The sequence below is a fragment of the Sardina pilchardus genome, chromosome 10 (assembly GCF_963854185.1).
Source record: "Sardina pilchardus chromosome 10, fSarPil1.1, whole genome shotgun sequence".
NCBI classification, from domain to species: Eukaryota; Metazoa; Chordata; class Actinopteri; order Clupeiformes; family Clupeidae; genus Sardina; species Sardina pilchardus.
The window spans coordinates 19,924,860-19,939,408 of NC_085003.1; the positions used below are offsets into that span (position 1 = coordinate 19,924,860).

At 45.2% G+C, this 14,549-nt stretch overlaps 1 protein-coding gene across 1 annotated transcript; it reads right to left on the reverse strand.

Moving 5' to 3' along the window:
* Window positions 1-1,934: 1,934 nt before the first annotated feature.
* Window positions 1,935-13,811, reverse strand: sympk (symplekin). The gene is made up of 27 exons (XM_062546894.1): window positions 13,567-13,811; window positions 12,909-13,025; window positions 12,741-12,806; window positions 12,558-12,611; window positions 12,360-12,433; window positions 12,134-12,260; window positions 11,775-12,024; window positions 11,408-11,578; window positions 10,609-10,848; window positions 10,174-10,328; window positions 9,875-10,025; window positions 9,201-9,441; window positions 8,716-8,866; window positions 8,074-8,309; window positions 7,439-7,520; window positions 7,059-7,172; window positions 6,748-6,895; window positions 5,392-5,552; window positions 5,017-5,125; window positions 4,781-4,881; window positions 4,597-4,687; window positions 4,381-4,482; window positions 4,065-4,252; window positions 3,333-3,509; window positions 2,885-2,989; window positions 2,461-2,700; window positions 1,935-2,211 (listed from the first exon to the last, which is right to left on the reverse strand). The coding sequence occupies exons 2-27, from the start codon at window positions 13,011-13,013 to the stop codon at window positions 2,035-2,037; spliced, it is 3,816 nt and encodes a 1,271-aa protein (XP_062402878.1). The 5' UTR covers window positions 13,014-13,025; window positions 13,567-13,811; the 3' UTR covers window positions 1,935-2,034.
* Window positions 13,812-14,549: the final 738 nt, after the last annotated feature.

The window sequence follows — 14,549 nt, forward strand, 5'->3', positions numbered from 1 at the left end:
CTGTCATTCTCACTTCCCTCTCATCTCTTAGACAAGCCTCAGGCACCCGGGGGTCTGTGTGGGACATACAAAACAGATCACATTTTTATAGCGCTTATCCAGGTACACAAAGTGAAGGCAAGTACTTCAACCACCACCAATGTGTAACACCCACCTGGGTGAAAAGCCTCCCAGACCTTCACCCTCTGCAGGCTTACTGTTGGCATTGCCTCCTCTTTCAACTTTCTTCTTCTCTCTCTCACCTCCTCCTCCTCTTTTTCCCAACGCTCAAGTCTAGCCCGCTCTTTGAATAAGCAGAATAAATGCCATACACTTTTAATAGGCTATAGGCAATAAAATAAATGTAGCCTATTGTATTATGATTAAAGTGCAGTACCACCAGTCCTAGACTAGTTAGCAGTACTAAGTTAATTTCGTAAATCCATATATTGAGATGATAAGTCTTTGTTATTTTTTTATAGGATCATTTTTTATTTCTAATTCTCCATCTGCTCCTGGTCTTCTTACCCTCGGGACTCATGGCCCAGCTTGTGCAGCCGGCACTAGTAGGTCCAGTCCCAGCTCTACTCTCCTGCTCCATGAGCAGCTTAACGAAAGAGCGCATCTTCCACTCCACATCAGCCAACATGAGGGAGTGCATCTGTAATAGGACAAACTTCTGAATTATTTAGATTATATAGCCTACACTGCCTGTCAGTGGGACCTTCCTGCAACAACTTTAAATGTACTACAGCAAATCAGGTGTGACAACAAGCTTTCAGATCTAAAAAAACTATATGATGAAATGGCAAGAGTCATTATTCTCACCTCCTTCATTTTGGTCTCTATTCGTGCCTCCAGCCAGGCCCGCTCTTGAAAAGCCTTGGCCTCTAAGAGGAGCCTCCAGCTCTCCTCCATGCTGATACACTATGAGCTTAAGATGGGAAAGGACCCAGATAAATTAGCTCTACATTAAGTGAACTTTTTTCTTTTTCCACGTTGAAAAGATATAAGCTAGCCAACAGGCCTGTCCTGTTTTGTCGAGTGCGAGTGTTCAATATTAACACAAAAGTTTATATTTTAATTTCGTGTTACAAATACAAATACATATTTGAATGTAGTTGACGTATATCTCACCATATAACTGTCCTCTATTATTTCTCGTAGCAGTTATGTCGGATTTTCGTTCAGTTTTTTGGTAAACGTGCTTGTATTGACGGTGAAAGTAATGGCTACACAGTAACTCATAAAATGTTACCTTGCCTGCTAAAATTCTACTTTGTCGAACATTCTAGTTCCATTTTACGTAGTAAAATTCTGTCGTGATGTCACTGTTGGTGGGCAAAAAATATGAGTTTGACGAGCGTTCTATGGGGATACACGGGAAACAGTTTCAAATGCATGAAATATTGGCGTTTTCTTTTTCTTTTAATCTAGGACCAGGTTTACTCCATGTAAACCTAGGAAACCGGCCCTTAACCTAGCCTATGGTGAAAGTTCAAGCAGAAAAACTGATTTAAAAATCAATAAATAAAATGCAGAGACAAATCGATGACAAAATGTATATATGCCTATTTATAATATACTCTACGTCTTTTTTTACAAATGTAAGTGTCTTCTAATTCATGGTTAAGATATGTTTTACATGCGTTGTCGCTATTGTGATTTATGTGTGTTCTAATTCATGGTTTAGATATGTTTTACATGCGCTGTCGCTGTTGTGATTTTTTTTCAGGATCAATAAAATAGCCCATTTCTTTATCTTTACTCGAGCCCCATCGACGTCCACATAATAACTAGTGATACAGCTCCATCAGGTGGACATCTGTGAATGTGCAAGAAAAATATTATTTTCTATACAAACGGCGCTCAGCTGAAAGGAGACCTCTCCAGTCTTCTCCATCCCATAATGTGCGAGTGGACAGTACCAGGAGTATAGATATCATACAATTCAAAAGAGATTTTCCTTTTTCCTTTTTTTATTTTCAGTATTTCACAATGAACAAAAAACACTAATTCAGCATTTGATGACCTACATTAAAAAAAAAAAAAAAATCATTCATCTGCTGCACTAGCATCTGTTTCCATGACGTTTTCCTCAGACTGCTCGTCTGGTTGGTCAGCCTCTTCGGAATGCTCTGGAAGTGCTTCCTCTGTTGGGTTTTCTGCTTCCTGTTCTGGGGGCGCTGGAGAGGCGCTCGGCTCCTGCTCCTGCTCCGTGACCTCCTCCTGCTGAAAGAACAATCCGCCGTGAATCCCAGCCCCAACAGAACCACAGCAGCACAGACAGAACATGACGTAGAACAGCAGATAGAGAACAGGAGGTAGAACAGCAGATGACCTGTTGTCGTGTGAGACACCCAGGGCCTGAATGTGGCAGGTAAATTGAAAGTTTCACCTGCCAATCACAAGAGTCACCCGCATTTGGCGGGTGCCAATTTCATGCCCTGGAGACAGCAGTCCTCTATGTGAGCATCTTACCTGTGGCACGGGCTCAGCAGGCTCCTCCTGAGGGGGGGCGGCGGAGGGCTCCGTCTGCATGGGCTCCTCTGGCTCCTCCTCCGTGCTGGGAGGGTACTGAGGATGAGGATGAGGATGAGGATGAGGATGAGGATGAGGATGGACCGGCTCCACAGTCTGGATCACCACCGGGACTTTGACTTCTGCTGGCTGTTCTGGTAAGATGCTCGCAGGTTGTGTCTGTACCTGAGACACAAGAGCCTGGGGAAAACAACATCAACTTAGCTGTGGTACAAGGAGGCTATATCATTTAAGTAATCAGTCCTTCTAAGGCTACATCCCTCAAATTAGCGACCATGATGTTTATCCGCTGGTGCTTGTTTCTATTCCCCCCTTTGAATATGAAGTAAATTGTCTCCGTATCTGTTCTTGGAATGTTACACACCTCTGGTACCTCCACAGGCTGCACGGGTATTGGTTCAGGTTCTGGCTCGGGTTCTTTGTTGTCTGCCTCCAGCACCGTCATGATGGAGGGCGGTATGTGAGCTTGCTGGAGAGGAAGAGCAGCATGGGAAGCTTATGAGCAACATGTATCTCAGTATAAAAGTAACAAATCTGACGAACAAAAAAATTACAATGTGAAGACAACACTGGTAATAAAAATGTAAAATCCTCTGTGGCTACTGTTAAATCTGCAAAATACAATAGCCATAACCATAAGTATTCTTCTGGTGTGGCGTTAGGGCAGGTGAGTGTTCATCTGGTGTGGCGTTAGGGCAGGTGAGTGTTTACCTGGTGTGGCGTTAGGACAGGGCAGGTGAGTGTTTACCTGGTGTGGCGTTAGGGCAGGTGAGTGTTTACCTGGTGTGGCGTTAGGGCAGGTGAGTGTTTACCTGGTGTGGCGTGAGAGCGTGCACGTGCTGCAGGAGGGGCTCCCTCATCTCGGGGCAGCGCTCGAACATGCTGCTGAGCTGGGCCGGGGGCAGCTGCAGGAGCACGCTGAACGACTGCGGCTTGGTGCGCTGGCAGCACCGCACGAAGCCCTCCCACACCCGCGGGTACTTCCACACCTGCAGGGGGCAGCACACATCAGACTATGGGCAACCGTCTGGCAAGAATCAACACCTACTCATCTGCAATGCTTTACATATTAATACACATCACTTGTGTATCATGTGCATTCTACAAGAGTCTGTTCTCTTCTGGCTTCTTCCAGTGATACTTATATGCTAAAATATGATGTTTTAAACACATATGCATAAGTATTTACACTAGGTTAAGTGACTAGGTGTACTTTTGCATGCTGTGCTTGTGTGTGTGTGTGTGTGTGTGTGTGTGTGTGTGTGTGTGTGTGTGTGTGTGTGTGTGTGAGTGTGTGTGTGTGTGTGTGAGTGTGTGTGTAACCTGCGTTGTGTGGAACCACCGCGGTCCAGCCCTGCACACGCCTGGGCTCGAACCCGCGAGACAGCAGCACCACGGATCGGGAGTCGAGCGCGCTAACAATCCAGCTAAAAGCCCAGGCTATTAGCTTTCATGCCAGCAGCGCTCTTGAAGCGTCGGGGAGTGAGGTTTACTAACGTTCCACAGCATAGCTAACCAGCTAGCACCCGTTACATGAGCCCCACCTTCTTGGTGATGAGGCGGGACAGGATGTTCATGACGAAGCCGCCCAGGCGCGGGTACATGGTGAGGGACTGCAGCACGGTGCGCATCAGCAGCATGGGCAGAGGACTCTGGTCCATCAGCTGCTGCATCACCACAGCCAGCACCTCCGACGTGTACACGTTCTTCTCCGCAAAGCACAGGTTTGTGGCTACACACACACACACACACACACACACACACACACACACACACACACACACACACATTATATTAGAACAATAAAATAAACTGCACACTTGAATATGTGTTAGGTAATTCCACAGTGAGCTTTATTACCTTTGATTATGGACTTCATGTCACACTTTGTTGAGTCAATATTGTGCAGGGCAATGAGAAGCTCACTAGGCGTCACTGGAGACACTGAGGAACCACCTTCACCTAGAACACAGAGCACAGTTCAAATATGAGTAAGTTAAAGCACACAAATGTGCGTTTATAAACTAGTGTTGTGTGAGTCTGGATGCCTCTGGACTGGGAAAGACGAGCACTTACTGTGCTGGGCACAGAGCAGTCGGTTGAAGACTTCCTTCACCACCGTGGGGTTCAGTTTGATCAGTTTGGGCAGGGCCTGAATAACCTCCGTCTGTGTGGACACAAACACACGTGGTCAGCTGTCAGTGTAACGTTTTAAAAGGATGTATAGAACATGTGTGATGTATAGGAAGGGAAGACTGACCTTCTCAAGTCCATTAATGACAGGAATCAGGAAGCGGATGTCTGCCACTCGTTTGTGATAGAGGTCCCTCACCCTCTCCACCAGCTCTGGAGATGGTGGCACTGTGGGGAAGAGGAGGTGGTAGGTCAGAAACAGTGAACTAGCCCATAATAATCTACCTCAATCTTTTTACCGGTTTCGTTTGAGACACACGCTGAACCATTTACGACATTGGCACATTCAATATGTTGAACTACCTTTTTCGGTGAGAATGTTCAGACAGCGGGTAACCAGAGTCTCCGCCCCCTTAGGACAGGTTTCCACCAATAGCAGCAGCTCAGGAGAGTTCATGCCCATCCCTCGGATCTGTGCTCACACCAATGATGGCCATGTGACATGAGTGAATGTTATGGGTCAAATCTAATGTTGCTTTTCTAAAGTAAGACATGCAAACAAAAGTACACTGCACAAATTGATTTAATACTAAATAAAAAGCAACGCGTAAAATCAAAGTTAAGCATGAATAACTAGTGTAAAAATTGGGGAACTATATTACAGGTATATCCAACCATAGTTTTTTCAGAACGAAAGGCATTAGATGGGCTGCCACAAAAGAACAAACTGGGTCTTACCGGCTGCTCAATGACCCGCAAGACGCTTCTCTTGATGTCCGCTATGGCCTCGGTGTAGACGGCCGCCAGCTCGTGGACCAGCTTGTGGTTGAGGGGCAGCAGGGCCAGGTACAGGTACAGACACTGCATCACCGTCTCCTCCGTCCAGGGAGAGGCCACCTCTGTGGGACAATACCGTCAATAAGCAAGAGTTACAAGTCCCGGTCAGGACCGTGGCAACAAATAATAAATATTCCTGTAAGACGGGTGAAAAGAATGAGGAGCAGACAGACACCGATGTTTAGTGTTTGGTCACGAAGTTGCTTCTGCATTTATTAAATAACAATCAATGAATAAAATATACTTTGAATCCTAATTGACTGTATTAAAGCCCCAATATAATTGTATTATGGTGTGATATGTCTAGGGTTGCAAAATTCCGGGAATTTTCAAAGTTGGAAACTTTCCATGGGAATTAACGGGAATATACGGGAATTAACGGGAATAAATGGGAATTAATGGGAATAAACTGGAAATGTTGTATCTGGCAAGTTAGTGTATAACAGAGACCTTAATGTAGTTGGAAAAAACCTTTCAGAATATCTTTCAGCATAATGTTAGTTAAAACAACCTGATGTAATGCAAATTCAGTTTAATTTTTACCTTGCACACAGGTCGATTACATGCACACAACAATCAACATAGGCTACTAGACATATAGGAAACCTAATTTTCCTGGTGAAAATGCCATTGCAAACATTATCTCATGTGGGAATAACTAGTGAGAAACTGGGGGAAGTTTGCGAACAGTCGCCCAGTTCTTGGCGTGTCATCACTGTTGTCCTCATGCAAATGGAAGAACGTAATTTTGCATAAGCTCTAATGGGATGGTTAATAATCATATGGTCATATTAGGCTACTGGTCTTATTTAGCTTGGCACTTTTAAAATAATCACAATCTGTGAGGTTTGAGGTCATACATGAATGTAATGTCTGTATTTTTTGGCCAACCGAGGATTAAAATAAATTCATTAAACATTTTTGTAACAAGTCGAGTTCAGTCAGTGTTCACGGCAGTCTTGGCTAGCTAAGGTAAGCTGCTAGTAAAAAACAAAATTCCCGTAAATTCCCATTAATTCCCTAATTTTTTGTAATTCCATAAAAGTTTCTCATTTTGAATATTTCCAAAATTCCCTAGCTTAACTTCCCATGGGAAATTTCCAGAAAGTTTCCGGAAATTTACCGGAAATTTTCCGCCCCTTTGCAACCCTAGATATGTCAATACAAATACAATTCCAGTGACCACTGAGTGGACTGTGTAGGAGTGGAAGATGTCTCGTGTGAATGTCATGTGGGTAGTTCTTTTGGTGTGGGTACCTATGTCCTTGTCTGCTCCGAAGAACATGGAAGGGGGGTTGGGGTGGACCAGCAGCTGCATGTAGTTCAGGGCAAAGCGCTCAATGTAGTCCCGGAGCTGGTCCTTCTCATACATGCGCTTGATGAAGGACAGCGCACTAGACCGCACCTACAAAAAGGATTCAAAGCATGTTTACTTAAAACTACTACTAAAAGCTAGTAGTGATGTTCTAAAATAAGCAGGTGGTTATCAGCCACTCATGTGCAAAGTCAGGATGATGTGGAGGAAACGGATGGAGTGTGTGAGAAACGGATGGAGTGTGTGAGCGTACCGTCTCCTTCTCGTGGGAGCTCAGGTCCAGTAACACATGCAGGTACTGGAACTGTCTGGAGGGGCGCTTCAGGATGAGCTCCTTCAGCGTGGTCATCCCCAGGTACACCCGCGTCTGGACACACACACACACACACACACACACACACACACACACACACACACACACACACACACACACACACACACACACACACACACACACACACACACACACACACACACACACACACACACACACACACACGATTAGAGCATACGCTAGCACCTCCTGCTCACATTCATGTGGATCTCCAACTCCACTAACAACCATTAAAGTCAGAATGGTCTCTCTGTCTTTCCACTGTTCCCAGACGTACGTGACAAAACAATACTCCTCACCTCATCCTCACAATACCGCCGGATCACCTCCAGTGCAGATTCTGTGATGAGCGGGGCCTCCAATACCAGCTTAGTGAACAGTCTGGAAGAGGTGGAGAAGAACAGCTTAAGGAAGGGAATTACAAACCGTGTGCTAGGACAACATGCTGCCCAGGGGTCAGCTAATCCAACACTGGACTAATAATATAAGGGAATACATGAAATGAAGAAGAGAGTGACGGGATTGGAACATTTGCGTGTGTTTGTTTGATGAGCTGAAAATACAGGTTGCTTTATGACGAGATGATATTTATCTCGATATTTATAAACACAAGATGAGCATAGCGGTTCTTTAGATATGTGTGTGTGCGCGCATGTATGTGTGTCTTAAGGTTTGCGTGGTGTGTGTGGTGTGGGGGTTAAGCCGGATTGCATGGTGTGTGTGTTCATGTTTTATGGTTTACATGGTATGTTAAAGTTTGCGTGGTGTGTGTGTGTATGTGTGTGTGTGTGTGTGTGTGTGTGTGTGTAAGTGTGTGTGCACGCGCATGTGTTATGCTTTACATGGTGTATGGTGATGATAAAGTTTGCGTGCTGTGTGTGTGTGTGTGTGTGTGTGTGTGTGTGTGTGTGTGTGTGTGTGTGTGTGCTCTCACCCGTCTCTCTGCTCTGGTTTCTCCTGCAGGCCTGAGAGGAGTGTGAACAGGCAGTACTCGTAGCTGTCCAGCGTGCTGACCGGCTGCTGGCTCAGGTAGATGTTGTACTCCTGATACAGGAGGGCGAAGGCCAGGTCACTCCGGTTGCGGATGTCCCCCAGGATGAACTCGAACATGTCCTGCTTCATCGCCCCTTCAAACTGGGTCGCCAACCGGGCCAGCAACTTCACTCTGACCTGGAAACACAAGGAACAACTTCCTTTATACTGTATGGTAGAGGGTCTATGGGTGCCTCTCATTCATCTTTTTATATATCTTCCCTTCCTTCGTCGGTCCTTGTTCCCACTGATCTAGATAAAGAATGATGGGGCAGCAACAATTGAATAGTCTATCCAGTGCTAGTTATAGATCAGTGGGAACGAACCTGGAGGACCGAAGATCGAGGAGAGAGGGGGCCTATGTGCATGCAATCTCTTGGTTGATATGCTTTGGCTATTGAGTCCCTATAGCTTCATGGAAAGCACAATGGTAAACCTAAACTCAGTGCTTCATGATGTAGAAACCCACTGATAAAATGACTTGCACTGGATCACTGAAAAGCAAGAGAAACATGATGCTGATGGAGATGATTTGATGACTCACATGGGACATTCCACTGCGTGCAATGGCTTTCTCCGACTTCAGAATGCGCTGGACTGCCGAGTTGGTCAACTTGGTCATCTGGGCCTCGGTCAAAGGCTGAACCACATCAGCCAATCGGAACACTTTCTTACGCCCGCTGGTGGCAGCCGTCCTGGGGGGTGGAAGAGTAACACGTCAGTGGCCCGCCAACCCATCAACCAACCAACCAACCAACCAAGAGCAAGTGACCCAAGAGCAAGTGACCCAAGAGCAAGTGACCCAAGAGCAAGTAACCCAAGATCAAGGAACCCAAGATCAAGTGACCCAAGATCTAGTGAACCACGATCAAGTGACCCAAGATCTAGTGAACCACGATCAAGTGACCCAAGATCAAGTGACCCAAGATCAAGTGACCCAAGATCAAGTGACCCAAGATCAAGTGACCCAAGCGGTTCCTCCACCTCCGTGCTAACTCCTGCTGGTGTGTGTGTGTTTGAAGGACTCACTTGGTCTGCACGGAGGGGACGATGGGTTCGGGCAGTCTCTTGGGCTGGGGAGCCTCGTCAGACTGGGGGACGCTCTTCGCCGAGCTGCCCCCAACCACCGAGATGGCCTGGCCGAGGGACACGGCCGACACTTTGCGCTTGATGATGAGGTCTTTCCCGCCGGCCATCTCGTCGGACGTCCCCTCACCAGCTCCAGACTCCTTCCCAGGGTCCTCCGCCCGGGCCTTCAGCTGCTCCACACCTGGGGAGGAAACAATGATGCAGTTCAGGTGTGTGAAATAAGTGTTGCCATGACTACACTTGCTAATGGCTTTGGAATCACCACGTTAGATCGATTAGATTGAATTTAGTTGCACAAAAAACATGGGATTGCCATCCTGTGGTATCATGACTCAAGAACTTTCACGGCTATACGAAAGTTTCAGATACTGTGCTGTACCGTAATTTCCTGACTATTAGCCGCAGCTTATACATTGATTTTGCTCAATTTCTTCCGCTATGAGGTTAATACAGGGGGACAGTTAATATGGTGTTAATGTGGCTTTGTTTCTTTTAACTTGCATAAAACACTGGTCCTGCGGCTTATACACAATGCGGCTTATATGCAGGAAATTACTGTAGATCATATGTGAATGAGGGCATTTGATATTCCTGCACCCGGACCTCCTGCCCACCTGGTCCGATTCCTGCCGATGTGATCTGGGTGGCCATCAGCCTGGCCAGATGTTTGATCTGCGCGTCCGTGCCTGCGGACTCCACTGGGGTGTATGTGGCCTGGAAGGAGGCTGGCATGGTGTTGGGCAGGTACACCATGCTGATCAGGACCTAGATGGACAACAGTGAAGCCTCTTTAATAAGACTGGTTGGATTTCTTCTAGTGGAATCACTCCACTGCAACTAGGGGCAGTTTGGTTGGCAAAACATCATAGTCAATATGTTATGTAGAATTCAATCTCAATCTCTGTAGCCTCACCAGATTGGCAACATTGTCTGGGGACAGCAGGGGGAACAGGAAGTCTGCGGTGACGTCGATGGCTGACTGGGGGGGCGGCACGGCTGCAGGCTTGGGGGCGGAGGCTGGGGCAGGCTCCTCCTTATCCTCGTCGTCCTCCATCAGCGCAGCTGGCTCTGAGGGACAAAAACACACAACACACATCAGACACAGGTGCCCTGAAAACCCCACAAAAACCTCTCTCCTCGATCTTCATTCCCACTGATCTATAACTAGCAGTGGATAGTCTATCCCATTGTCACCATCCCATCATTCTTTATTTAGATCACTGGGAGCGAGGACAGAGGAAGAAAGGGAGGATATATAAAAAGACGAATGAGAGGCACCCTGGGAGAGTAACTAAAATCTACCAAGAAACTGCACTGAGTATAACAAACAACATGTGCTCTGACTGACCCATCTTGATCTTCTTCTTGCCCTCTGAGAAGTGCTCCAGGTGGGGTCTCTTGCGCTCCCGCGGGGCGGGCGTGCAGCGGTTGATGTCGTTCTGGTTCATGCCCAGGTCCAAGAGCAGCGTGCTGATCTGGCCCAGGAACTCCAGGCTGGACGGGTGGCGCAGCACGGACACCAGGTGGAGCTTCAGGTTCTTGCGCACGCTGCTCACCTGGGACTTGGCCAGCGTCGGGGGCAAGTTGGCTGTGGACAGAGGAAACGTGAGTGAGCTCATTCATTTTGGGCTTGGAAATAACTCGAAGTCACAGCTTTTTCCACCAGGCAACCAGGCTGTTGTCTATCGGTGATCATACATTCTCTCTCTCTCTCTCTCTCTCTCTCTCTCTCTCTCTCTCTCTCTCTCTCTCTCTCTCTCTCTCTCTCTCTCTCTCTCTCTCTCTCTCTCTCTCTCTCTCTCTCTCTCTCTCTCTCTCTCTCTCTCTCTCTCTCTCTCTCTCTCTCTCTCTCTCTCTCTCTCTCTCTCTCTCTCTCTCTCTCTCTCTCTCTCTCTCTCTCTCTCTCTCTCTCTCTCTCTCTCTCTCTCACACACACACACACACACACACACACACACACACACACACACACACACACACACACACACACACACACACACACACACACACACACACACACACACACACACACACACACACACACACACACACACACACACACACACACACAAAGCTATTACAACAGCAACACACCACTCATGAGATTAGGATTTACATACAACCATGACTGTGTGAAATGAACTCACCGTGGAGAGTCTCGTACGCCTGCACCACCTCAGACATGAACATGGGCCGCTGCCGGGCCAGCGTGGCTAGAGAGCCCAGGGCTGTGGTCAGGTTGATGCTGGAGATGGCTGGGTGGACCATGAACTTCAGCAGCTTATCCAGCGCGGACTTCCCTTCCTCACAAAGAGTATCTGCACAGGAGATAGATAGACAGATAGATAGATACTTTATTGATCCCCAAGGGGAAATTCAAGAATTCAAGGAGTCCAAAGAAGAAGAGGAATGGTCAGTTTGATGACTGTACCAATTCCACACATCTTTAACAAACACGTTAGTCACCCTTCTGCATAAGAATGGACAGTGCATAACGCAGTTATCCCTACCCACCATAGCGAATGTATGAATGGTCTCGAGGGATTTTGTCCAGGGTGATATCTCCTTCTTGTTTCTTGGGGATATCAGAGTCGGATGTCCGTGGCGACAAGGTGATGATCACAGACTCTGTGAACTTGATGGCGTGGGTTCGTATCCCATCGTTGTCGAAGTCCAGCATGGCTAGAACCTCTTCCTTCATCTGAGTGACCATGTTCCAGCAGGCCTCCTGCATGTCCGAGACCACCTTGGGCCGCATCAGCCACTGGACAAAACACAAATTGGACTCAGCTATTGTAGTAGTAGTATTATTCAATATTATGGAGTATACCTGTACAGTACACTGAGGTTTTGTGATTGGAATGTTGTTTTACCTGAAGAGCTACTTTATAAAGCTGAGTAAGTGTAAGAATGGCTTTCTTCTGCACATTCACACTTTCGTCCTTAAGTAGCATATTGAGATTGGCTATAAGCTTCAATAGAAGCTCATTGTCCCTTTTGCTGTTGAACAAAGTGAACATTTTTTAGATGTCATGTAAACATAAGTGTAGTCCATGATCACTTGAGTTATTTACTTGTAAGTCACCTAAAAAAACTCACCATGCTTCCTCTATGAAGCCAATGACAAATTTCCTTACTTCCATAGATTTATCTGTCTGAAAAGCTATTATTTCCTGTAAGAATTACAAAAAATATCCATGTCACGTTTATGTACTGATGGAGGATTCAAGTCAAACTACTTTCAAGACAACCATATAAAGATTCTGAAGACCTGAAGGCTTGTCAACAAATACTCACATCAAGAAAGTTGTCAAGCAGTGAAGGATCCTTATTGATGATAAGTTCCTGGACCTAAACGATAACATCAATTACTAAACATGTTCACACATTGCACGCATTTTTAAAAATGGCATATTTTAAAAATGACTTAATTCCGATATTCAATGCCTTCGAACAAATAGCCATGTAAATACCACACACCTGCTTCAGGTCTACAAGTTTATTTTCTGTAGTTCTCAGAGCAGCTTGGTTTAGAAGATCCACAACCTGTCAAAATGACACAACAGCTTTGTCAAAGTGCCTCCAAAGCACACAAGGTTTGTCTGTGCAGCTATGCAGACAGTAATGTACATTGTTTGAAAGTGGTACCTTTTCACTGGTGGTCATATCTAAAGCAATATCCTCCTCTCCACTGGTGGTACGGGATGCCGCACTCGACCTCAGCTCAGGACCCTGAGCGTTCCCTGAGGCCATCTTGGAGGTTTCCTTGGTGACAACAAGTAGTCCAATTATATTAATACATTACAGAATAGAAAGTTCACACTATATGGCATAGAATATAACATAATGGCTAAATCCATCCAACTGAATCAAGCTTTCTTTTGTACCTAAACTGTCAATGCATCTTACCCTCTATATCAGTTCCTGGAGAACAACAGAATTCGCTCATGCACTGATTGAACAATATGCAATTCATCCCTTCACTCTGAAAAGTTCTCTGAATAAGTGTCTTCAGGTAAGTGGATTCTGTTGCTAATCAGCTGTCATTACATAGTAATTCATGTTATGTCAGAGCAACATCGCAAACTTTCTAACCAAGTGGGAAGATTGAACACATCAATAAAAACAGATGACTGAAGCCATAATAAAAGTGCACTTGCCTTAGCTGGATCTTCCTAGCTAACCTAGGCCTATATCAAGCTAGAGGCTATTCTACACCGGTCATTACTACGTTAACTGGTAGAAAATGATCATATGTGCTAGGCTATTAAGAATCAAAGTACACAATCTTTTAGAAAATACTCACCTTATCTGGTCGCTTACAAACTAAAAGTTAGCTATATGGCTAACGTGGCTAGCAATCGTGATGCAGGCCAGTTAACTCTGATGTGATTCGTAAAGAGTTTAAGTAACAACAATCTAGGAGAGTGCCATCCCAATCACACAAAAATATATAATCTACAAAGGTACATGGCAGAGTAATTCAATGAAAACAATTAACTACACTACATGGTACACAGTAGCCTACAGTGTACTAGAAGCGCCATATTTCCCCAGCATACGAATAAACTGTGTATTGGAATTAACTACAGCAAATGATATTGCGCCACCAATTGGCCTGGAGTGAGAAACAGGCATTAAATTCACTGAGATCATGGCTGCAAAAGAGTTGTGTATTATAAAGTAAGAAAATAAGTAAATGTAATTTATAGAGCACATTTAAAACAGTTTCCACTGACCAAAGTGCTGTACATATGGCTAAAAATAGAGAATAAAAGAAAATCAGAACAATCAAAATATAAAAGTCAAGCACAGAATAAAGTAAGCCATCCAAAACGCACACTTGAATAGAGGCACAGATATTTGATCAGAAAATGACTTAATTATAAGTAAAAGCATACCATTTAAGTAGCCAAAAAGTATCTATTATTGACACTACAAGTAGCCCATTATAAAACATACAGTACTGAAAGTAGAAGAAGGCCTACAAACTACAGTACTATTAAAGGCTTTTGATCATTCGATGTCAGTCAGGACATTGAATAGGTTATTGAGTTCATGCAGCACCTTAAAACGTGGTGCCTACATGTGATACATAATGTCTTCGAAGCCTGAGTAAAGGTATGACTGCCATTATTTTTTTACTGCTATTTCCTTATAAAGGCCTATACAATTCATTTTATCCAAAATGTTTAGAAAGGCAGCTATATCACCTTCCATAAACATGCTTAGGGAGCCTAAACAAATGTGCCATTAATGAAAGGCAAGCAGTTAGACAGCCTACATAGG